At 41.1% G+C, this 25,743-nt stretch overlaps 1 protein-coding gene across 6 annotated transcripts in view; it reads right to left on the bottom strand.

Moving 5' to 3' along the window:
- LOC143040217 (uncharacterized) overlaps positions 1–24,608 on the bottom strand; it is a 225,905-nt gene extending 201,297 nt beyond the window's left edge. For 5 of the 6 annotated variants that reach the window (XM_076210907.1, XM_076210905.1, XM_076210906.1 and 2 more), the window contains exon 1: positions 24,333–24,608. In XM_076210907.1, coding sequence (XP_076067022.1) covers positions 24,333–24,572 — 240 coding nt within the window. In that variant the 5' untranslated portion in view covers positions 24,573–24,608. Of the gene's footprint in view, positions 1–7,276; positions 7,310–24,332 lie in introns of those variants that run through there. The other variant, XM_076210908.1, reaches the window with a different exon arrangement.
- Positions 24,609–25,743: the final 1,135 nt, after the last annotated feature.

Below are 25,743 nucleotides of genomic sequence, written 5' to 3'. Positions count from 1 at the left end.
TTCCACATTTCTTTTACTAATCTCTCTTCACTCATTCTTTCCATGTGTCCACACCATCCTAATACTCTTCCATCAACCCTATCTCCCAGCTCCTTTTCCACCCCCATTCTCCTCCTCACCTCATTTCTCATTCTATCCAGCCTAGTAACCCCTATCATACTTCTCAGACATTTCATCTCAAACACATTCAAACTCCTCTCTTTCTCTCTCATGTTACAATCACTCCTTCATATAACCTCCTCTTAGCATCCATTCCCAAATGTCTATTTCTCATTACACTTTTCAATCCACCAAGGCATTTACTCGCTTCTCTCAATCTACATTCTACCTCCACCCCCACTCCTCCCTTTCCTGCTATATTCGCACCCAAGTATCTAGAACTATCCACTTCCTCCAGTCTTTCACCCTTAATGCTCACCTCCAGCCTGCTGTCACTCTTTCCCCTTGTACATCTCTCACCTTACTTGTGCCCACATTTATCTTCAGCTCTTCCTTCTTTCACACACCTTCTCAAACTCTGTCACTAACTTCCTCAATCCCTCCTCTGATCCTGCCACAAGCGCAGTGTCGTCAGCAAACAACAACTGGCTCACCTCACACTTTTTTCCATTTTCTTTCATCTCCAATCCCTGACCCACTACCCTTGCATTCACCTCTTGCACCACCCCATCCATGTAAAGATTGAACAGCCAGGGCGAAATAACACACCCCTGACAAAGTCCCACCTTTACCTCAAACCATTCACTCTCTCCATTTCTAATTCTAACACAAGCTCTACTACTCTCGTAAAAATCTTGACTGCTCTTAACAGCTTTCCTCCTATCCCATATATCTGCAGTACCTCCCACAGTGCCTTCCTCTCTACCCTGGCATAAGCCTTTTCTAGATCCATAAAAGCCCAAAAATCATCCTTACTTTTTCCTATAGCTTCCTCACATATCTGTCTTACCACAAAAATCTGATCTACACAACCCCTACCTGTCCTAAACATCACACTGTTCCTCACCAATTACTCCCTGTTCCTCTCCTAATCCTCTCAATCAAGACCTTCCCAACTACACTCAACATATTGCACTGTTGAGTGTAGATGGGAAGGCTCTCTCTCCCATGAAAGGACAGAGTCCACCTGGACAGACTGCGGTGCAGCCACCACCCAGCACTTCTAAGCTACCAGAAGAGGCTGGATGACCGCATTGTGAACAGCTGCCCAGGATGTAACACTTCACCCCATACCATACAACACATAATGGAAGACTGCATTATACACAATCATGCATGCAAACAACACAACATACACTCTATAAAGGATTTGTGGGAAAACTCAGCTTCGGCTGCGGCATTCCTTGGGGAGACGGGACTGCTCGGACAGACAGTCTAGGGAACGACAACAAAAACAACAACTACACTCAACAAGTTGATCCCTCTGAAACTACTACACTCACACTTGTCCCTCTTTCCCTTGTAAAGCAGAACTATACAGGCACTCCTCCAGTCCTCCGGCACTCTACCCTCTCTTAAACAATCATTAAATAACCTCACTGGCTAGTCCACCATAAGTGTACCTCCTTTCTTCAGACATTCTGCATGGCATCCATCCAGACCAGATGCCTTGCCTGCTCTCATCATCTTAACTGCTTTCACTTCATCCTTCCCTATTTCTCCTCCATTTTCCTCACTCATCACTCTCATTTTCTTAGCACTTCCCACTGCAACTACCTTTCCCTCCCTATCCTCCTTCACATTTAGTAACTCCCTAAAATACTCTGCCCACCTTCCTCACTGCCTTCTCTTTCATTATCATCTCTCCATCTGCACCTTTTACCTTTTCTTCTCTACTTGATTCGCCTCCTCTTTCTCTTTTAATTTCCTTCCAAAACATCTTTTTATTGCTTTCAAAATTTTCTGTCATACTCTTACCCCATTTCACATCTGCTCTCCTCTTTGCTTCCTTTATCTTATGCTTAACTTCCCTTCTCTTTACTTTGTACCTCTCATACGATTCCCTTGTCCTAATTTGTAGCCAATCTATGAATGCCTGCTTCTCTTCTACACCTTTCTTTGCTTCCTCATCCCACCACTCACTACCCTTCCTTCTATTTCCTCCCGCCCTCCTTGTTCCACACACCATCTTTGCACACCTTATGACTCCCTCCTTGAACCATCCCTATTCCTCCTCCACTCCTAGTTCTACTCTATCCTTTACTCCCTCCTACTCCTTTCAAGTATAATTTAATAACACTTAATAAACTAAGAATAATACAATATGGCCCATAATAGGCCCATTCACTCACTGACTTCATATCTCGTATTTCTTACCTTCCTTCTTCATTGCTAAAATCCAACTTTTAATGGATGGCATAAAAGGAAATACTTCAAAGACAAATATCAACAACAAAACATTTATCAACCAATAAATAATTGCATCACTCCAGCTGACTACTTCACTACTGCTATTGTTCTTGACTTCCCAATAAACATGTAATAAAACCTCCGGTGAATTTAATATTTCTATTCTAAAGTATCATACACAATAGTCAGCAGTGATGCCTAGCCCGGTGCGCACAGTCGACAGTCAGCCGCGGCCAACGATGGGTCAATAGGCCACGCCCACTGCATCAATGCACTAGCATTCTGAGTGATACAATTGAACATAGGTCTAGTTTTTTGCTATTTTTGGACAAGCTATTGCTGATATTGGGGAAAATTTAGTACTGATCAACAGGAAACTGATGAATGAACAGCTATGGAAAAACAATTATTCTGCGATTATTCACCTTACAATTATTTGCCTTGAAGAACACATGTGAACTGAGTGGCGGGTCATGCTGCCCGCGGCCCACGCGGGCAGCATGGGCCGCGGGATGCATTAGTGGCTTTCCAATGGGTCAAAATTTATTTTTTCTTTCATTTTTTAATTGAAATCCGTGAATAGTCAAAACCACGAATAAAAAACCCGCGAATAACGAGGGATGACTGTATCTCAAAACAATTATTCCCATTTAAATTAATGGAAATGGAATAAATCCACTCCAGTGATACAAAATGACTCCAAAACAAACTTAAATTACACAAAACAAGCATAATTTATAGATAAATACATGAGTAATAACATCCATATCAAAAGGAGGTGCTCCATCTCATTATGTAGGTCTGTTCTAAGCTTCAAAATAATGGTGACATCTTTGGAAAACTGCACCTGTTGTTGCACTGCTTCCATATTCTTTGGCTAAGTTACTCACCTGCGCACACACACACACCATGCCATCTGTGAAGGGTCTCACTACATATACCTACAAAATCATCGCCAGTATGACACCTCATAAACTAATTCAGTTCTCAGAAACCCAACACTGGTCGTACTTTGTTCTTGGTTGGCTGTACCACTGCCATCAAGGGCAAGATTCCACCGTCCACCAGTTCCTCCCAAGGACTCAAAATTCCCTCATCAATCCACCACTCCACTTCAAGGTCAAAGTTGTCTCTCGCCCCCTCTCTGAAACTCTGCGTGTAGCAACTGACTTTGTTATTCAAAAGAGGTGAGCCTTCTTTTGGTTACCACTCTACTTCCCACTTCTGGTCATCAAATTCTGCCAGGAAGTCTTTGTCCTCAATCGTACAAGGTGCTGCCCTCTCGACAGGGTTGAGCTTTGTGGTGGCACTGCCCTCCATGACCCTCATTGCCATTCCTACATCCATTTCCGGCCTCAGCCAGGTCCTCGTCCTCCCTTCTGTACTCAAGTTGCCTATCGCTCCTATCCTCACTTGTCCGGCAATAAACGCGACTTCTCCAAGCTGGCCAATTGCATCCATTCCCAGCATGTCAATTCCCTCTATAACCGTTCTAATGAGGAGCACTCATATTGGAATTCCATCTACCATCATTTCAATTTCCTGATCACTTTCACACAAACTAAAAGACAAACACAAAATTGTGAAACTGCACGAAGGAAATAATGAATATATAGATGTAGAAATGGCTGAAATTATGATAAAACATTTTAAATTTGTATTCACAATTGAAAGTTCACAAAATTTGGAGGAGGGACAGAAAGATCACCCCCCAATGAAAAAAATAGCAGTGACACAGAAAGAAATAAGGGACCAAATAAAAAACCTTGACATCAACAAGTCAAACAGGCCAGATGGAATTGCAAATTGGATATTGAAAGAATGTATAGATGAACTAATGGACAAAATAAACAAGATAATTGATTTCTCACTTACGGAAGTTAAGGTACCACAAGATTGGAAAAATGCAAATATTGTACCAATATACAAAGGAGAGAACAAAGAAAATACAACCAACTATAGACCAGTATCCCTTACAAGTACAATAACAAAAGTATGTGAAAAACTTATCAAAAGTAAATGGATTAAGCCTTTGGAGAACAAAATACTAAATCCAAAGCAATTTGGATTTTGAAGTGGAAGGTCAAGTGCCACAAACTTGATGTGCTTTTACTCAAGGCTTATAGAAATAATACAAGGGATGGATGGGCTGATTGTGCCTTCTTAGATTTACAAAAAGCATTTGACAAAGTAGCACACAAAAAGCTACTGAGAAAAACTGAAACAATAGATGGAGTACAAGGAAAGTTATTGGAATGCATGAAAGATTTCTTGAACGGGCGAAAAATGCGGGTGGTACTCAGAGACAAGAACTCGAACTGGGAAGAAATGATAAGTGGAGTCCCACAAGGTTCTGTATTGGCTCCAATAATGTTTGCCATATATATGACATGAATAGTGTGGAATGTTATATGAACTTCTTTGCAGATGATGCAAAACTACTAAAGAGAGTAAGTATAGAGGAACATTGCAAATCACTAAAAGAAGACCTGAACAAAGTCTGGAAATGGAGTCAGAAGTGTTAAGTGAATTTCAACATCAAGAAATGTAGTATAATGGAATTTGGAAAAAGCAAAACTAGAATATTGGGACAATATGAAATTGGTACAAAGGAAGTTAAAATAGTCGACTCGGAAAGGGACCTAGGAGTAACTATCACCAATGACATGGCACCAGACAAACATATCAACAAAATAGTCAGAGAAACTTTCAATTTATTAAGATCAATGAAAGTGGCCTTTGACTACATGGGTAAAGAAATGGTAAAGAAAATATTATTACATTGATAAGACCAAGATTGGAGTATGCTGTGACACTATGGACACCTAGTACTAAAAAGAACTAAGAAATTAGAAAGAATTTAAAGAGCAATAACAAAAATGGCACCAACACTCTCCAAATTAACATACGAACAAAGACTGGACAAACTTGAACTTCCAACCCTGGAACAAAGAAGCGAAAGAGGAGATCTACTAACCATTTACAGAATTATGAAAGGGATGGAAGTCCTTGATAGAGATGATTTACTAAAGTGGGATAGGAGAAAAACAAGAGGACATGAAAATAAACTTAAAAAGGATAGTTACAGAAGAGATCTGAAAAAGAATAGCTTCCCACACAGAGTGATAGATATCTGGAACAAACTGAATGAGGAAACAGCGAGTGCAAAAATTATACAAGAATTTAAGATCAAACTGGATGCTGAAAGATACAAAAGCAGGTCACTATGGTAAATACACCTGTAGCCCTTGCTATGTACTACCATCCATACTGATGCACGGGCATTACCCCCTTCTGGGGTCACCAACCCCTCATGCCCTTTTACCCCCCCCCCTCCCCCGGGGGTGCCAACTGCACATCCCCTTCTGTGCCACATTCACACCACATATTGCATACTTGTTTTTGACTTCTACAGTGAATTGATCTCTGATTTCTGTGTTCTTTAATAGTTTTAACTGTTTACTTATGCTATGAATTCTCTTTGGTGGTGTCTTTATTTTTATGTTAACTGTTGCTACTACTGGAATATGGTCTGAGTTTCTGTCTGCCCCTGGATAGGTTTTATCTGTGTTACTGCATTTCTGAATCTTCTATTTACTGTTATGTAATCTATTTGGTTCCTATATCTGTCTCCTGGGCTTTCCATGTATATAATTTGTGTAGGTGGTGTTTGAACCATGTGTTCATAATGATTTGTCCTTTTTCTGTGCACCACTCAGTCCATCTGGTGCCTCTCTCATTTCTGTTTTCCCCTACTTTAGCACTTAAATCCCCCATAATGAATGTAACTTCTTCTTCTTTGAATTGTTCCTCTGCTTTTGTTATTTTTTTGTTATAAAAGTTATTCATATCTTCTTCATTCTCATTTGTTGGGGCATATATTTGTATCAGGTTAATATTAAATGTCTTTCTCTAAGTTTAGCCAATATTACTCTGTCAGAAATGCACCAATATCCCATGATACATTTGGCTACAGTCAGGGCCCTTGAGAGGAAAAAATGTGTTGGTGCAAGACCTTTTCTGCCCCCCCCCTTTCAGAAAGGGGCCCCCCCAGAAAAGGTCTAGATTGCAATGATTAATTTGTTAAACAAATATTTAATTCTGATAATTCATAATATTTACATAGAAATTGTATGTATTTGAATCGCAATTTGAACAGTGCTTCTTACATCAATAGACTGTCACTAAGGATGTGCATATATGAATTCCCTTCACGAGGACCATCGTCTCAAGGCAATGGGACCTAATAAAAGCAAGTGCACCATCCCCTGTGAGCCAGTTTACACTTCAGTTGCAAACTCGCAGCAGCAGCAGCAGCAGCAGCAGCAGCAGCAGCAGCTTTAGCTCTAAATTGGGCCCTGACTTGGTTCTGATTTAGGGTGGACAGCAGAAATTACAGGTACTCCTCGTTTAACGACATATTCGGTTAACGACAACTCGGAGTAACGACGGGCTTTATGACATTCGTTTAACGTAAATCTCCCGAAGTTACGACGTCGTGTACGATAATTAAGTTGGCTGAGGCAAATTTGTATGATGTTATAAATGAACTTGTACGGTGGATATTACCTGTGAGGTAAAGTGTTCTGAAGCTTAGGTCTACATTACCATCCTGCAAGCTGGAAAAACTACCTGGGGTACAATATATACCGGTAATGGTAAATTTTTAGTTTCGACCAAGGGCGCAATATAGCAATAGAAAATTAATTATTAATTTTGTAAATTATAATGTATCAACGTAATATGCAATTTTGTGAGCAGAAATAAAAAAAAGTTGCTAAAACAAATTTCGTAAGTAACGAAGTCATGTCGGACGAATGGTACACCATGTTTGTTATGATAGATGCCGATGTCAAGGAAATGAAAGGATGATAAATTCGCTTATCCTAAACTAAACTAACCTAACCTGTGTTTGATAAATTATTACCTGCAAATTAAATGTCATCCAGCTCGTTGTCGTCGTCGTGGAGACATTGGCAGACGACAAGATGGCGTCCCGATCCTATGCTACCAACTTTGTTCATTAGCATATTTTCTTGTAGCATGGTATTTTTTACTTTCATTTCCACCCACAAAATTGCATATTACGTTGATACATTTTAATTTACAAAATTAATAATTAATTTTTTATTACTATATTGCGCCCATGGTCGAAACTAAAAAAATACCCCGGTATTCAATATGGAATGTCAGCATACGCAGATTTGGTCATATACGGTAATTTCGGGAACATAACCACCGTAAATAAACAGTAAATAAAGCTTTAATGTACTGTATAAAAGAGGGAAATACACGAAAATAAAGATACATGTATTGCTGGACATTGTACATACAGTACATGTACGTATATGTATACACTTTCGCTTAACGACCAATTCGGTTAACGACGGCGCGCTGGTCCCAATTGTCGTCGTTAAACGAGGAGTGGCTGTATCTCTTACCTAGCAGCAGTGTTAAGGGTACGCTGAGCAACATCTGGGAGCATCCCTAGGTTGTGGTTATGGACAGCCACTAGTGACTTATCATTTACTTTGCAAAATCCACAGCCATTATTTTTTGCCAAACCTTGCGGTATGGGAGAAGAAATACTGTCACTGAGTATTCCCACTTGAGTCATAAAAGGCAACAAAAGAAGGGACAGGGATAGGACTTAGTATCCTACTCTCTGTAGCTCCAAAGGAGATATTCCTAAAAAAGCAGTCATAATAGGACCTGAGAGTTGTTTTCCAACCAGAACCCTAAGGTTTGGGTCTTTTAATGTGCATGGATGTGGTACATTTGAGAGTAAAAGGGAAGAGTTAGGCAGTAATTTTGTGAGATGAAAGATGGATGTATATGTATTGGCATTGAGTGAAACCAAGTTGAAAGGGAGGGGCGAGTTTGATTTTGGGGTTGTAGTTGGGAGGGTGTCAGGAGTGAAGAGAGGATGAGAGAAGGGGTGGCTATACTAATAAGTGAAGAGACAGGTAAATGTGTGGTGGAGTGGAAGGAGGTTTCTTCAAGGTTGTTAGTAAAGGTGAAACTAGGAAGGGAGATGTGGGTTTTTGTAAGTGCATATGGGCCTGGTAGTGAGAAGTGTGTAGAGGAAAGGGAGGCTTTTTGGATAGATTTAAAGAGAGAAATGTCAATGTAGTGGTACTGGGAGATCTTAATGTTGGGGTAGGAAATGAACCAATAAATGCAGTGATTGGGAAGTGTGGAGATCCATGAAAAAATTGAAGTGGAGATGATGGTGGAGATGTGTCTAGAGAGTTGATGATAAATATAGTGTTTAGGAAGAAAATAAAGCATAAGTACACATGGGAGGAGGCGGATAGAAGGGTGATAGATAGGGCTTCAATGGACTATATAGTAGTGACCAGGCGAAGAGTAGGGAAGAGTTTTGGATGTACATTTTCTAAGAGGAAAGAGTGGGGGAATATCAGATCATTTTTTGGTGGAAGGTAAGTTGTGAGTGGAAGACAGATGAAAAAAAGGAAAATGACAGAAGGTAGGAGGTGCTTAGAGTAAACTACTTAAATGAGAAAGAAAAGGAGTACAAGAAGAAGCTGAGAGAGGAATGGGGGGGAGTCACAAGGGGTGCCATGTTGGTATGTAGAACGAGGATGAGAGGAAATAGAAGGAAGGGTAGTGAGTGGTGGGATGATGAAGCAAAGACTGTTGTAGAAGAGAAGAAATGAGCATTTACAGACTGGTTACAAAATAGAATGAGAGAATCATATGAGAGGTACAAAGGAAAGAGATAAGCAAAGTATAAGATAAAGGAAGCAAAGAGGAGAGCAGATGTGAAATGGGGTAAGAGTATGACAGAAACTTTTGAAAGTAATAAAAAGATGTTTTGGAAGGAAATTAAGAAAGGAAAAGGAGGAGAATCAAGTAGAGAAGAAAAGGTAAAGGTACTGATGGAGAGATGATAATGGAAGAGACAGCAGTAAGTGGAAGATGGGCAGAGTATTTTAGGGAGTTACTAAATGTGAAGGAGGATTGGGAGAGAAAGGTAACTGTTGTGCAAAGTACTAAAAAAAATGAGTGATAAATGAGGAAAATGGAGGAGAAATAAGGAAAGATGGGGTGAAAGCAGTTATTAAAATGAGAGCAGGTAAAGCACCTTGGTTGGATGGGTGTCATTCAGTGTCTAAAAAAGGGAGGTACAGTGATGGTTAACTGTCTGGTGAGGTTGTTTAATGTTTGTTTAAAAGAGGGCAGAGTACTGGAGGAGTACCTGTATAGTTGCACTTTACAAGGGAAACAGGGGTAAGTGTGAGTGTAGTAGTTTCAGGGGGATCAGTTTGTGGAGTGTAGTTGGGAAGGCTTATGGAAGGGATTTGATTGAGAGGATTAGGAGAGGCACTGAGGGAGTAATTGGTGAGGAACAGTGGGTTTAGGACAGGTAGGGGTTGTGTGGATCAGATTTTTGTGGTAAGGTAGATATGTGAGAAAGCTTTAGGTAAAGGTAAGGATGTTTTTTGGGCCTTTATCGATTTGGAAAAGGCTTATGACAGGGTAAGTGGAGAGAGTGGTTAGAGGTAAAAGTGGGGCAACACCAGGCATGTGTTATGTCGCCTTGGCTGTTCAATTTATACATGGATGGGGTGGTGAGAGAGGTAAACGCAAGAGTAATGGGTAGGGGATTGGAGATGGTGAAAGGAAAAAAAAAAAAAAAAAAAAAAAAAGGAGATAAGCAAGTTGTTGTTACCTGACAATACTGTGCTTATGGCAGGATCAGAGGAGGGATTAAGGAAGTTAGTGACAGAGTTTAGGAAGGTGTGCAAATGAAGGAAATTTAAGATATATGTGGGTAAAAGTAGGGTGATGAGATGTACAATGGGAGAATGTGGCAGCAAATTGGAAGTGAGTATTAAGGGAGAGAGACTGAACGATATGGATAGCTTTAGATACTTGGGTATGAATGTGGCAGGAAAGGGAGGAGTTGAGGTGGGGGTAGAATATAGATTGTGAGAAGCCTAGGGGGATTAAAAAATGTAATGAGAAATAGATTTTGGGAATGAATGCTAAGAGATTGTGTGAGGGAGTGATTATGCCTACAGCACTGTATGGGGCAGAAACATAGGACATAAAGAGAGGAAAGAGTTTAAATGTGTTTGAGATGACATGCATGAGAAATATGGTAGGGGTTCTTAGACTGTATAGAGAAACAAAGAGGTGAGGAGGAAAGCAGGGATGGAAAGGGAGTTGGGAGTTAGGGTCAATGAAAAAGTATTGGGATGGTTTGGACACATGGAAAGAATGAGTGAAGAAAGATTAGTAAGAGAGGTGTGGAAGGCAGAGGTGGGGAAGAGGGGAATATCTGTTGAGGAAGAGAGAAGACAGATAGAGGTGAGTGGAGAACAGTTGTGTATGATGCTGTGATGCATGGAAGGATGTGGGTGGGGGATGGGGGATGAGGGAGCATGTGTGAATATTTTAACACAGCCTGAAGGTATTTCTCCCCAGTTTCTCTTTTCTTGCATGAGGGGATGGAGAGGGGGGAGTTGTCAATTAAACAAACCGGCCTTGTTGTGGATGTGCTGTGGCTTGCTATATTGCTTCTGACCTAGGGCAGCAGGTGAGATGCAAGGGGAACCCATCATCCAGGAGGAACCAAGATAAGAGGGAGGGATGGCAGGGAATGGGAATGGAGTATGTGGAGATGGAATGGGTGGTAGTGGATTTTATGCCTTTGTTTTTGGCTACCTCCCTTTTAAGGGGAAAAAAAGCCATTGTTATATGTACTATCTGACACTCCCTCATTCCCTAAAACATATAAACCACTATATACTGATGACTTTTAGTTGCCCGTAACCACTCCGTTAACATACTTGGAAAAATTTAAATCACTCAACTGGGAAACTGTTTTTTTCCAATTGGGGCCTACATCTTAATCCTCAAAAATCAAAAGCCACCTTTACCATAATGATGACAAACATTCCTACTCTAACTCTAAACAACCTGGAAATACATTTTATCTCCTCACCAGGGTTGCCAGGTTTTCTACCAGGAAAAATGCCAACTTCAGACAAAATGATGCCAAAAACTGCCAAATTGTTTTTTAAAATATGCCAAAAAAATGCCAACCATTACATTTTCTAAGATTTTTTTTGCATTTTGGTTATGTGTAGTTAAAAATAATGTGTATAACTACAATTACAATATGAAAAATATTCTTTACTGTTGACTAGCCAATATAAAACAATACCACATGATATAACCAAGGTCAATTTATATCATTCATGTACATCATCATTTAATTCTAGTGGTACTGTAATGAACCACCATCCTCTGAAATAAATCTACTTACAAGACTGTGTGTGAAAAGGAAAGAAAGATATGAACTTCCAAAATAAAATATATTATACTCCATATTATGTGAGAAAGAAAAAATATTAACAACTAAAATAAAATACATAACATTTAAGTTCCTATGGAAAAATTTTGGTATCCTCTACAATAAATCAAACCAGTTTGTAAAACAGCCTCCTAGAGACTCTGACATACATAAATAAAAAATACATTTGTGACTTTTTTATTGAGTCTAAATAATCAAAAGCATCTTCAGATTCAGAAATGTTTGATGAACCACTCCGTTCATATATATTTTCACTGGAGAACAGCTGAAACATCCTTTGGCTAGGCACAAAATCTTTGCAACATTTCCCTCTGAAACGTAGATGAGTGCGAATGCGGATAACTGCATCTAACATTTTCACTCCCATCCTGTTTCTTAACTTGTTCTTCACACAAGTCACATGTGAGAACACCCTTTCAACCACAGCATTACTGACAGGGGCACTAGGCATGAAAGTACATATTTGGAGATTTCTATTAAAGGGAGGGAGCCTATTACCTTTTTGAAACCTACACCAACCCAAAAAGCTTTACTGTCTTCTGGTATTTTGCCATTGAACACAGGTTCCTCACCCTAATTTACATACAAAAATTTCCTGTACTGTTCTTCAATTTTACCAAAGTTACTTTCAATGAAATGTGGGAAGGGGAGATCTTGAAACTTTGCCCTCTCTAACTGATTAAGAATCTTTACTGGGCTCAATGCTGACAACTTCTTGAATGTATTTTGAGTGGGAGGAAGGCGCCTTTCTAACTGCAGTATGGTTTCATTGATGAAAGAAATACACTTGCAACTTGATGCAAGTAAAAGAATGATCTCTTATCACGACCGGGGATTTAAAAACGCCAGAAAAAATGCCACCCAACAAATTTTGCTGCCACAGTAAAAAAAAATGCCAAAAATGCAAAATTTGGCATTAAAAATGCCAATCTGGCAACCCTGCTCCTCACATACTTTCTTAGGTATGATCTTGGAGAGTCCTACCCTACAAACATACATATACCAATGGATTTCCCCCCTTACAAGGGAGGTGGCCAAAGTCAAAGGCATAAATCCATTCACACCCATTTCATCCCCACATATTCCACTCCCATTCACTACATCTCCCTCTTTTCTTGGCTCCTCCTGGACGAGGGGTCATCCCTGCATCTCTCACACAGGACTCAGCACATTGACAACAAATCTGCTTCATTTAATCGGCAACCTCCCCTCTCCGTTCCCTTATCCAGAAAAAGAGAAGACAGAGAGAAATTGCCTTTGGGCTGCATCAAAATATCATTCACACTATAGGCCAGTATCACTAACAAGCACTATAGCCAAAATTTGTGAGAAAATAATCAAGAATAGATGGGTAAAACATCTGGAAGACAACAACATATTAAACCCAAGACGATTCGGGTTCAGACAAGGAAGATCATGCACCACAAACTTAATATGCTTTTACTCAAGACTAATAGTCATAGTGCAAGAAAGAAATGGATGGGCTGATTGTGCATTCCTAGACTTGCAAAAAGCCTTTACCAAAGTACCACACAGAAAATTACTAAAAAAAACTGGAACACATAGGAGGAATACAAGGAAACCTACTAAAATGGATGGAGGACTTTCTGACTGGTAGAAAGATGAGAGTAGTCCTCAGAGAAAAATATTCAGATTGGAAAGAGGTGATCAGTGGAGTACCGCAAGGATCTGTACTGGCACCAATAATGTTTGCTATCTATATGAATGACATGGATGAGGACGTGAACTGTTACATGAGCTTCTTTGCTGATGACGCCAAACTGTTAAGGAAAGTAGAAACTGATGAGGACTGTGAGGCACTGCAAGAAGACCTAAATAGGGTATGGAACTGGAGTCAGAAATGGGAAGTGGACTTTAATGGCATTGGCTGCTGCCCGCGAGATTTAAGTCCCGTACTGAAGTGGTTAATACTAAGAAGTGTAGCATAATGGAGTTTGGAAAAAACAAAAACAGAATATCAGGAAAATATACAATTGGAACCAAGGAAGTAAAGAAAGTAGGATCCGAAAAAGATTTGGGTGTAATTATCACGAACGACTTGTCCTATGACATACAGATTAACAAAATTGTCGGGGAGACTTACAACTTGCTAAGATCAATAAAAGTGGCATTTACATACTTGGACAAAGACATGATAAAAAAAATATTGGTTACATTGATAAGGCCTAGATTAGAGTATGCGGCGACATTGTGGTCCCCCAGTACCAAAAAGAATATAAAGAAAATAGAAAGAATCCAAAGAGCAGCTACAAAAATGGCACCTGCACTTGCAAACCTATCATACAAGGAGAGACTGGCTAAACTGGAGTTACCGACACTGGAGCAAAGAAGAGAGAGAGGTGACCTATTGACCATCTACAGAATCATGAAAGGCAGAGAGATACTTGATAGAGAGAACTTACTTAACTGGGACAAAAGAAACACAAGAGGACATGGAAAGAAAATAAAAAAACATAGCTATAGAAGAGAACTGAAGAAAAACAGTTTTCCACATAGAGTTTTGGACACTTGGAACAAACTGGATAATGAAATAGTATGCGCAAAAACCATTCATGAGTTTAAAAGCAAACTAGACACTGCGAGATACAATGGCGGGACATCACGAGCATAGCTCCCCTTCCCGCAAAATACAACTAGGTAAATACATACTTCCTCACCCCACCATCCCCACCCACACCCTTCCATGCATCTCAGCATCATCCATACACAACTATTCTCCACTCACCCCTATGTCTTCTCCCTTTCTCAACAGACATTCCCCTCTTTACCAATGCCCCCTTTACCCCATCCATCTCCTCTTTAGTTGCCCCTACATTCACTCCTTCTACCTCTGCCTCCAAGCATCTAAAACCTAAATCACTATTCATCTCCCACCTAACCTCACAAAACTTGAATCCTGCATGAAAAGAACAAATGTTACAACACCCTTAGATACTTCAAGGTCTTCTTCTATTTGAAGCCTATTGGCTTCAACACTGATCTAAAAACCTGATGAAGAATAATAATAAAACAGAGACAACTGTCTGATGTTACTCCCCACATAGACAGACCTATATGACACTTCAGCAATAGTAGTCTGTGGGTTGTACTAATTGACGCCCGGCGATTTCCTATGATGCCCAGGTGTTGTGTAAGTGTGTTTTTTTCAGTTCCAATGGTTCATATCATATGAATGATTCGTCTACTAGTGAATTCACGAAAAAAATTGCTGAATTTAGCAGGAGAAACGATGCACAAAGCAGAAAATCCTTTACTGAATTTAGCGCCCAGACCTTGGCGGTGGTTTAGGTTAGGTTAGGTCTTAACCTAACTGCCGATAATTTAGCTATTCCACATTTTCCGAGAGGTAAATGCAAGGGTAGCGGGCAAGGGATTGGAGATGGTTAAAGAAAATGGAGAAAAGTGGGAGGTGAGCCAGCTGTTGTTTGCGGACAACACTGCGCTTGTGGCAGGATCGGAGGAGGGATTGAGGAAGTTGGTGGCAGAGTTTGGGAGAGTATGTGATAGAAGAAAGCTGAAGATAAATGTGGGTAAAAGTAAGGTGATGAGATGTACAAGGGGTGAAAGTGGCAATAGACTGGAAGTGAGCATTAAGGGAGAGCGACTGGAGGAAGTGGATAGTTTTAGATACTTGGGTGCAAATGTGGCAGGGAAAGGTGGAGTGAAAGTGGAGATAGAATATAGATTGAGAGAAGCGAGTAAATGCCTTGGTGGATTAAAGAGTGTAATGAGGAATAGACATTTGGGAATGGATGCGAAGAGGAGACTGTATGAAGGAGTGATTGTGCCAACAGCACTGTATGGGGAAGAAACATGGAACATAAGAGAAGAAGAGAGAAGGAGTTTGAATGTGTTTGAGATGAGGTGTCTGAGAAGTATGATGGGGGTTACTAGGCTAGATAGAGTGAGAAATGAGGAGGTGAGGAGGAGAACAGGGGTGGAAAAGGAGCTGGGAGATAGGGTTGATGAAAGAATATTAGGATGGTTTGGACACATGGAAAGAATGAGTGAAGAAAGACTAGTAAAAGAGGTGTGGAAGGCAGATGTGGAGGGAGTGAACATGAGGGGACGTCCTAGGATGAGGTGGATGGATGGGGTGATGGGGTGATGGAGTCTTTGGGGAAGAGGGGAATGTCAGTTGAGGAAGGACGGGAGAGGACAGAAGACAGGGGTGAATGGAGAATGGTTGTATATGGATGATGTTGTGATTGCATGAGGTGGAATGGGCGGGGTGATGGGGGGTGAGGTAGTATGTGTGAGCAAAATTTGACACAGCCCGAAGGGATTTCTCCCCGTCCTCTCATTTTATGCGATGGGGGGTCGCCGATTTAATGAAGCGGCCTTGCTGTGGATGTGCTGTGTCTTGCGACACTGCTTCTGACCCAGGGCAGTGGACAAGGTGCAGGGATGACCCGTCATTCAGGAGGTGCTCAGATAAGAGGGAGGGTGGAGGGGTGTGGAGTGTATTCAGGGATGGAATGGGTGGGAATGATTTTATGCCTTTTTCTTTTTGGCTACCCCCCTTGTAAGGGGGAAGAAGCCTTGGTATATGTATGTATGTATGTACATTTTCCGACGACCGGACATAAACAAAGATGGCACACCTACGCAATATAGCAATAGAAAATTAATTATTAATTTTGTAAACTATAATTAATAGATCCACCTATTATGCAATTTTCTTGGCGTAAATCAGTAACAAAAAAGTTACTAAATCCTATTTTCTAATGAATGAAGTTGCAGCAGTTGTTGTTGTTGTCGTTCCCTAGACTGTCTGTCCGAGCAGTCCCGTCTCCCCAAGGAATGCCGCAGCCGAAACTGGGTTTTCCTACAAATCCTTTACAGAGTGTATGTTGTGTTGTTTGCATGCATGATTGTGTATAATGCAGTCTTCCATTATGTGTTGTATGGTATGGGGTGAAGTGTTACATCCTGGGCAGCTGTTCACAATGCGGTCATCCAGCCTCTTCTGGTAGCTTAGAAGTGCTGGGTGGTGACCGCACTGCAGTCTGGCCAGGTGGACTCTGTCCTTTCATGGGAGAGAGGATTCAGAAGGGTGGATATCAGGGGGTCTGGCATGCAGCAGTGTATTGTCTTTCAGTGTGTTAATGGAGCGGTGAGTGATATTATTATGAATATGTTTCCGGAGGCTGGTATTTGGTGGTTGTGGAGGAAGAGAAGAGAGTATCTGTGTGTGATACAGGTCTTAGGGTGTTGTTTTAATGTTTCTTGGTGTGTGTGGGTGTTCTGCTATGTAGTGTAGCAGGTGTGATGTGTTTGTGGTGGCTGTGGCATATGTTTGTGTGCCTCTCATGTCGAGGTGGTCCTTGACTTTGAGGACTTTTGTTTCATGGTGTAAATGGTCTGTAGGTGTTGTATTTGTGCAGCCTGTAATTGTTTTTAGGGCTTTGTTTTGTATGATTTGAAGGGTGTTTTTGTGTGTCTCACTGAGATTAGGAGCCCATGCAGGACTCGCATAATTCATCACTGAGCGTATGCATTGTTTGTATATTGTTGTATTAGTTTCTTTGTTTTGTCCAAATGTTGTTCCAGTGATTGACTTAAGTGCATTAAGTCTAGGGGTGCATTTGTTTTTATGTTTGTGATGTGTTGTTTGAAAGACATGGATGTATCGTATGTTACACCAATAACTTTCAGTGTGTTTGTGTGTGGTATTAGTGTTGTTGATGTCAAGATGAGGTATGTATTTGTGTTCTTTTGTCCAGTTGGTGAGAAGTGTTGCTGTAGATTTGGTTGGAGCTATTTTGAGTCTGTTTGTGATGAACCATGTGTTGAGTGTGTCAAGGTAAGGCTGGATTATTTCTGCAGCTTTGTCTGTGTTTCGATGTGTGCATGTGATTGTTATGTCGTCTGCGTAGGAAGAGATTTGTATTTCTGAGGTGTCTGGCGTGGGTAAGTCATGCATGTATAGATTAAATAATGTGGGGGATAGAACTGAGCCCTGTGGTACTCCGTTCTTAATGTTTCTGATGTGCGATGATTGGCCATTATATGACACATGAGCATTCCTGCCTGCCAGATAATTGGCCAGCCATCTTTTGGTGTTATTGTGCATGTCTGTGTTATATATTTTATTTGTTAGGTTGTGGCGGGGGATAGCATCAAAAGCTTTACTAATGTCCAATGTTATAAGAAGTGTTCTGTGGTGGGGCCTATCTGAATTGATGCCATCTAAAATTCTTTGTGTGAGGTTTGTCAGAAGAGTGTTTGTGGAGTGTAGTGGCCTAAAGCCGTGTTGTGAGTCAGCAAGGGGAATATATGGTGTGACAAGTTTAAGTATTAGGCGTTCAATGACTTTAGAGGGGGTGCAGAGAAGTGTGATTGGGCGGTGCGATGTTGGGATTGTTGGGTCTTTGTTCGGTTTTGGAATGGTGATTATTTTACCATGCTTCCAGATGTCGGGTATAGTGTTGTGTGAATAGCTGTAGTTTGCAATGTTTGTGAGTGCGTGTATACCTTGTGGTCCAATGTGTTTTAGGTGGATGTTACTTATGTTATCAGGGCCACAGGCAGATGAGTGCTTGAGATTATGTATTATGTGTTTTGTCTGACTGTCTATCAAGGGTGCATAGTCTGTGGGAATGTCTTTCTTACGTCGAATAGTGCGTCGGTCGTCAGGGTGAGAAGTGAGATGGCTTGTCTGTGCAAAATGATTTATGAGTGTGTTTGCTTGTTGTCTGTTTGAGGGTAGATTGTCTGTTGTTGTGATTATTGCTGTGTGAGAGCGTGTTGTGTTACTGTTGGATAGTGTAATGCTGTTGAGTGTTTTGTACAATTTGCTGGTGTTTGTTTTGTGATCAAGTGTATTGATAAAGTTTCGCCAATTTTGTTTTTTGTTCGTGTATTTTATTGGCAATCACAGTGTTTAGTGTTTGTATTTGGTCTGCTATGTTTTGAGGGATAGGTGTGGGGGGTATTGTGTTTAAGCATGTCTCATCTGATGAGGCCTCGGATTTCTGGCGTGAAGTTGGGGTTGTGTGATTTTCTGTTGCCTCTAGGGATGTATCTCTTGTCTGTGTTTTGTATGATTGTATTACAAGTGTGCACAGCATTGTTTATGTTTGTGATTTGTGTACTGTTAAGTGTTTCAAAATGTTGTTCTGTCTCTTCAGTAAAAGCTTCCCAGTTAGCTCTCTTGTAATGTGTGTCTGTGGCCAACTGGGGTGCATCTTGTTTTGGTGGTGATGATGATTGGAAGGTGGCAGCAGTTGAATGATATGCCATGTTTGTTTTGATAGGTGTCGAGATCGAATAAATGAAAGGATGATAAATTAGTCTATTCTAATTTAACCGAACCAATGTTTAATAACTTGGTACATCAAATTCTAAAGATCATCCGGGTCATCATCATCGTCAAAGATGCTGATGACCTGATTATTATTACTGTACATACATACATACATATACCAAGGCTTTTTCCCCCTTCCAAGGGAGGTAGCCAAAAAGGGAAAGGCATAAAAACACTCCCACCCATTTCATCCCTAGATACACTCCACACCCCTCCTACCCTCCCTCTCATCTGAGCACCTCCTGGATGACGGGTCATCCCTGCACCCTGCCCACCGCCCTGGGTCAGAAGCAGTGCCGCAAGACACAGTACATCCACAGCAAGGCCGCTTCATTTAATCGGCGACCCCCCTTCTCCGTCCCCCTCTGCATATAAGGCGAGGACGGGGAGAAATCCCTTCGGGCTGCGTCAAATTTACTCACACATACTACCCCGGCCCCCCCCCCCCCCGCCTATTCCTCCTCATGCAGTCACAACATCATCCATATACAACCATTCTCCACTCACCTCTGTCTTCCGTCCTCTCCCTTCCTTCCTCAACAGACATTCCCCTCTTCCCCAAAGCCCCCTTCACCCCATCCATCCACCTCATCCTAGGACGTCCCCTCATGTTCACTCCCTCCACATCTGCCTTCCATACCTCTTTTACTAGTCTTTCTTCACTCATTCTTTCCATGTGTCCAAACCATCCTAATATTCTTTCATCAACCCTATCTCCCAAATCCTTTTTCACCCCTGTTCTCCTCCTCACCTCATTTCTCACTCTATCCAGCCTAGTAACCCCCACCATACTTCTCAGACACCTCATCTCAAACACATTCAAACTCCTTCTCTCTTCTTCTCTTATATTCCACGTTTCTGCCCCATACAGTGCTGTTGGCACAATCACTCCTTCATACAGTCTCCTCTTCGCATCCATTCCCAAATGTCTATTCCTCATTACACTCTTTAAACCACCAAGGCATTTACTCGCTTCTCTCAATCTACATTCTACCTCCACCTTCACTCCACCTTTTCCTGCTACACTTGCACCCAAGTATCTAAAACTATCCACTTCCTCCAGTCGCTCTCCCTTAATGTTCACTTCCAGTCTACTGCCACTTTCACCCCTTGTACATCTCATCACCTTACTTTTACCCACATTTATCTTTAGCTTTCTTCTATCACATACTCTCCCAAACTCTGCCACCAGCTTCCTCAATCCCTCCTCTGACCCTGCCACAAGCGCAGTGTCGTCCGCAAACAACAGCTGGCTCACCTCCCACTTTTCTCCATTTTCTTTAACCATCTCCAATCCCTGACCCACTACCCTAGCATTCACCTCTCGCACCACCCCATCCATGTATAAGTTGAACAGCCAGGGCGACATAACGCATCCTTGACGAAGTCCCACCTTTACTTCAAACCACTCACTCTCTCCATTTCTAATCCTGACACATGCTCTACTACTCTCATAAAAACTCTTGACAGCTCCCAAAAGCTTTCCTCCTATCCCATAAATCTGCATAACCTCCCTCAGTGCCTTTCTGTCTACCCTATCATAAGCCTTTTCCAGATCCATAAAAGCCCAAAAAACATCCTTCCCCTTTCCTATAGCTTTCTCACATATCTGTCTTACCACAAAGATCTGATCTACACAACCTCTACCTGTCCTAAATCCACACTGTTTCTCACCAATTACTCCTTCTGTTCCTCTCCTAATCCTCTCAATTAAGATCCTCCCATAAGCCTTCCCTACTACACTTAACAGGCTAATCCCTCTGAAACTACTACATTCACACTTGTCCCCTTTTCCCTTGTAAAGAGGAACTATACAGGCACTTCTCCAGTCCTCCGGTACTCTACCCTCTCTCCAGCAAACATTAAATAACCTCACCAACCAGTCCACCATCACTGAACCTCCCTTTTTCAGACATTCTGCATGGCATCCATCCAGACCAGGTGCCTTACCTACTTTCATCATCTTTACAACTGCCTTCACCTCATCCTTCCCTATTTCTCCTCCATTCTCCTCACTCATCACTCTCATTTTCTTCGCATTTCCCACTGCAACTATCTTTCCTTCCCTATCCTCCTTCACATTTAGCAACTCCCTAAAATATTCTGCCCATCTTCCCCTTACTGCCATCTCTTCCATTATCATCTCTCCATCTGTACCTTTTACCTTTTCTTCCCTACTTGATTCGCCTCCTCTTCCTCTCTTAATTTCTTTCCAAAACATCTTTTTATTACTTTCAAAATTTTCTGTCATACTCCTACCCCATTTCACATCTGCTCTCCTCTTTGCCTCCTTTACCTTTTGCTTTACTTCTCTTTTCTTTTCTTTGTACGTCTCATACGACTCCCCCGTCCTCTTTTGTAACCAATCTGTGAATGCTCGCTTCTTCTCTTCTACAACCTTCTTCGTTTCCTCATCCCACCATTCACTACCCTTTCTTCTATTTCCCCCTGTCTTTCTTGTTCCACACACCATCCTTGCACACTTTAAGACTCCCTCCTTGAACCATCCCCATTCCTCCTCCACACCCATCTCTGCTCTATCCTTTACTCCCTCCCACTCCTCCTTCAGCTTCTTTTCGTACTCCTTCTCCTTTTCCTTTTCATTCAAGGAGTTCACTCTAAGAACCTCCCTACCTTTTGTCCCTTTCCTCTTTCTCCATCTATCCTCCACTCTCAGCTTACCTTCCACCAAAAAATGATCTGATATTCCCCCACCCTCTCCCCTTAGCACATGTACATCCTTAACTCTTCCTATCATAATCCTATTTACCACTACATAATCCATTAGCGCTCTATCTACCACCCTTCCCTCCACCACCCTCTCCCATGTGTACTTATGCTTGACTTTCTTCCGAAACACTGTATTTGCTATCATCAACTCTCTTTCTAGACACATTTCCACCATCAACTCTCCACTACGATTCTTTCCTGGAACTCCACACTTCCCAACCACTCCATCAATTGGACCATTTCCCACCCTAGCATTAAGGTCTCCCAGTACTATTACATTGACATTTCTTCCTAAACCCTCTATGCACTCATTTAAATCTATCCAAAAGGCCTCCCTTTCTTCCACGCTCTTCTCACTGCCAGGCCCATATGCACTTACAAAGACCCACATCTCCTTTCCCAGTTTCACCTTCATCCACATTATCCTTGAGGAAACCTCCTTCCACTCCACTACCTCTTTACCTATCTCCTCACTCAATAGAATAGCCACCCCTTCCCTCCCTCGCCCTCTCTTCACTCCTGATAACCTCCCACTTACATTCCCAAACTTACACTCACCCTTCCCTTTCAACTTAGTTTCACTCAAAGCCAACACATCCATCTTTCTTCTCACAAACATACTACCTATCTCTTCCCTTTTACTCTCATCTGTACCACATCCACGCACATTAAAAGACCCAAACCTTAGGGTGCTGGCCCGAGGCCCTCCAGCACCCCTTATGCCTTCACTTTCCAATTTAGGAATTTGCCCCGTGGGGCTACAGGGAGAAGGATGCCTAGTCCCTCTCCCCGTCCCTTTCTTCTCGCCTCTTACGATCCAAGTGGGAAACTTGGTGGCAGTATTCTTTTCCCCGACCACAGGGAATTCCCCCATTACAGAAAGAGAATACTCAGAGAAATGGTACAGGACAGCAACAAGGGGTTGGGGGACAGCATAACGGAGGGACAGTCGTAGTATAAAAGTGTCATCATTTCTCTATGAACAGAATTTCTTCTATCATAGACAAAATGATGTGTGGCTCTGGTCCGTAGGGGCGCCCCATATAGACCCTAAAGTATCGACTGCATGCTACTTTGCCACAATAACAAGCAGCCAATACCCCAGACGGGGCAATTAACTGATGATGGCAGAACCCTATGTTCTCTCATAAAATCCATGGAAGCCCTATTGTCTTTGTAACAGCACTTATTAACGTCACCTGGAGTTGGAGAACACCTGGTCCACAACGTGAAAGCAGTCGTCTGATAGTGACTGGACTGGCATGGCATCCGTACCGTATCCTAGCAGCTTTGTTCATTAGTAAATTTGCTTGTAGCAAGGTTTTTTGTTTTTTATTTTTGCCAAGAAAATCGCAAATTACATTCTTGTATTATAATTTACAAAATTTATATTTAATTTTCTAATGCTATATAGCATAGGTGTGCACAACTAAAATAATACTGGTAAGATGTCAGTGAGGCAGTCAAGACTGAGATGATCAGGTTGGAGCCTGTCTTTCTTGGGCATCAAGTCCTTAAGTATGGTTTTGTTACTGCAAATACCTATTTCTAAATATGCAGTGGCTATTTTTTCAATGAGTAGTAAAAATAGTCCTCAGGCTATTCTTACATGAACTGTTCTTATCGTGAACTTTTGAACTAAATTCAAAATGGTTGCCACTAATTTCAAACTACTTTCATCAGGTGCAGAATTTTATTCATTTGCAGCTCTAAAAGAATAAATTTCCAGCTGGGAAAAGTCTAATAAAGTAAATCTTTATTATACCAGGAACTCCAGAACAATACAATCAGCTACTAAATGTGCTCCTAACAGAAGTTTCAAACCTGGGCTGCAGTATTTATCAATAGATTATTGCTGTCAGCATGGAGGTAGAAAATACCAGCCAAAATCTACCACTGGGACACGACCAAATAAAATGTAAGAACTAGACTTCTGTCTATCCCAAGACATCTTCATATGTCATTAGCAACTTAGATAAATTTGCACATTTAAAAAAATTTGAAACAAAATTCCTGGGAGACTGCTATGTTAGGTTAGGTTATTGTCATAAAAATTTAGTTCAAAAGTTCACAATACAGGGTGCTATAATCAACCATGTCATAAGAATGGCCTGAGGACTATTCTTATGACAGGTCATAAAAATAGCCACTGCCTTCTAAATATTTGTTCTGCTGAAGGATAAATCCCAGACAAACATGTTTGAAGACAACTTTCAGCTTGGGCCCACCCCTTAGCAACATATTACATAAAAATAATCATTTAGCACCTTCCACACACAACAGGAATAAATATATATATAAAGTGCGTATCTTTAGTGAAATTTCTACGATAACACTCCTATAGATTCAATGTTCTCCAGCATGTTATGAGGACATTTATTATTTATACAAAAAAAAATTTATCAAGTCAATTTTCGAATAGACATTAGTTTTAGTATTCAACAATGCTCTCACTAACGCTGGTGCCAGGGACGAGGTAATACTGCGGTAACTTTGGTTATTCATAGCAAAAGAAAAGCGGCAATAAAGCAAGACTACATATTCATGCACATACATTTATATATATATATAACAAACCTCTTCGAAGGATTTTACATGACTTAATGTGTGTCTATGCACCTGCTGCCGCGGCAACCCCCACACTTTTTCTGGTGGGATATCTGAGAAACTCCACCTATAATTAACATTTTTCTGCTCCATAAGGAACTTCAGTTTATCATCTTCTGATTTAGTAACCAAAATAAGTGAAACAACATCTCGTAAGTCATGTGAACCACTTGGTGGCTCAAAATTCTGCTCCTGGGCTCTGTCTGTCATCACTACTCAGTTCAAATGTCAACTAACGTACGACTGATAAATGATAATCGTCTTCCTGTAAACATTTCGGTGTTTGTTCAGTTTTGCACCTGGACGCAATATAGCAATAGAAAATTAAATGTTAATTTTGTAAATTATAATACATGAACGTAATATGCGATTTTCTTGGTGGAAATGAAAATATAAAAAAAAACTTGCTACAAGCAAATATACTAACGAACGAAGTCGCTAGTATAGGATCGAGACGCCATCTTCTCTGTCAAGTGTTTATCGTCTGCCCGGTTTAGTTGAAATGTCAGGCTGTCAGTTACAAGGTGTAGGGCATCGGTACTTCCGGCAGTACCTCACGAGGTACATATTCTTGAAGGAATGCTATGGAGCTGAAATCCATGCATTCCTTCAAGCTGCAAGAACCCTATATACCCAGCAATTTGAGTGATTGAACAGCCCGCCAACCAGGCGCGGATCCGGGGGGGGGGGGGCTGAAGCCCTCCCCAAATTTGTTCTTCCATGAATCATTGTAAGGATGTCATTTAATCGATTTTAGTACTTTCTGATGTTTTGCCAGGTCCGGGGGTTAAATAAACTGACAGCATGTGTGCGGTATTTGGGCGGAATTGTGCTGTGTTTGGCATTTAATTCCATTTATCTGTTTTGTGCTGCGCGTGTTGTAGGATTGCCAGGGTTGTGTTTCAGTTGCGCTGAAAAGGGATAGAAAGGATATATACCACGTTCGTTGGCCGTTTAACATACCTGTATTGTCACCTATATGATTGTTTTGTGTTGTTGAAGCAATCAAGTTGAAGCAATTAATCAAGAAGTATTTGCAAACAGTAAGTATTCAGGAATACCACAGGCTTTATAGATATTGTTAATGTAAATAAAAAATAGGAACTATAATACTACCTTGAGGTACCCTCATACTTACACCCATTAATCTCGATTTAACACCGTTAAATAAGACTACTTGATTACGATTAGATAAATATGACTGAAACATCTGAAATTCAGTCTCTTATTCCGTACTCAGCCATTTTTATCAATAGAATACTATGATCAACTGTGTCAAAAGCCTTTTTAATGTCTAGTGTGATTCAAAAGTACTTACTTGTGCGTCGATGACGTCTTCGGTTTCGGTCGCTCCTGGGTGGGCCCTTACATTCCTTTGCGG

This window comes from Oratosquilla oratoria, chromosome 28, assembly GCF_046742065.1.
Source record: "Oratosquilla oratoria isolate Oo_2021 chromosome 28, ASM4674206v1, whole genome shotgun sequence".
In the NCBI taxonomy this organism is placed as follows: Eukaryota; Metazoa; Arthropoda; class Malacostraca; order Stomatopoda; family Squillidae; genus Oratosquilla; species Oratosquilla oratoria.
The sequence above is the reverse complement of the archived record's forward strand: the minus strand, read 5'-3'. Positions and strand labels throughout refer to the sequence as shown.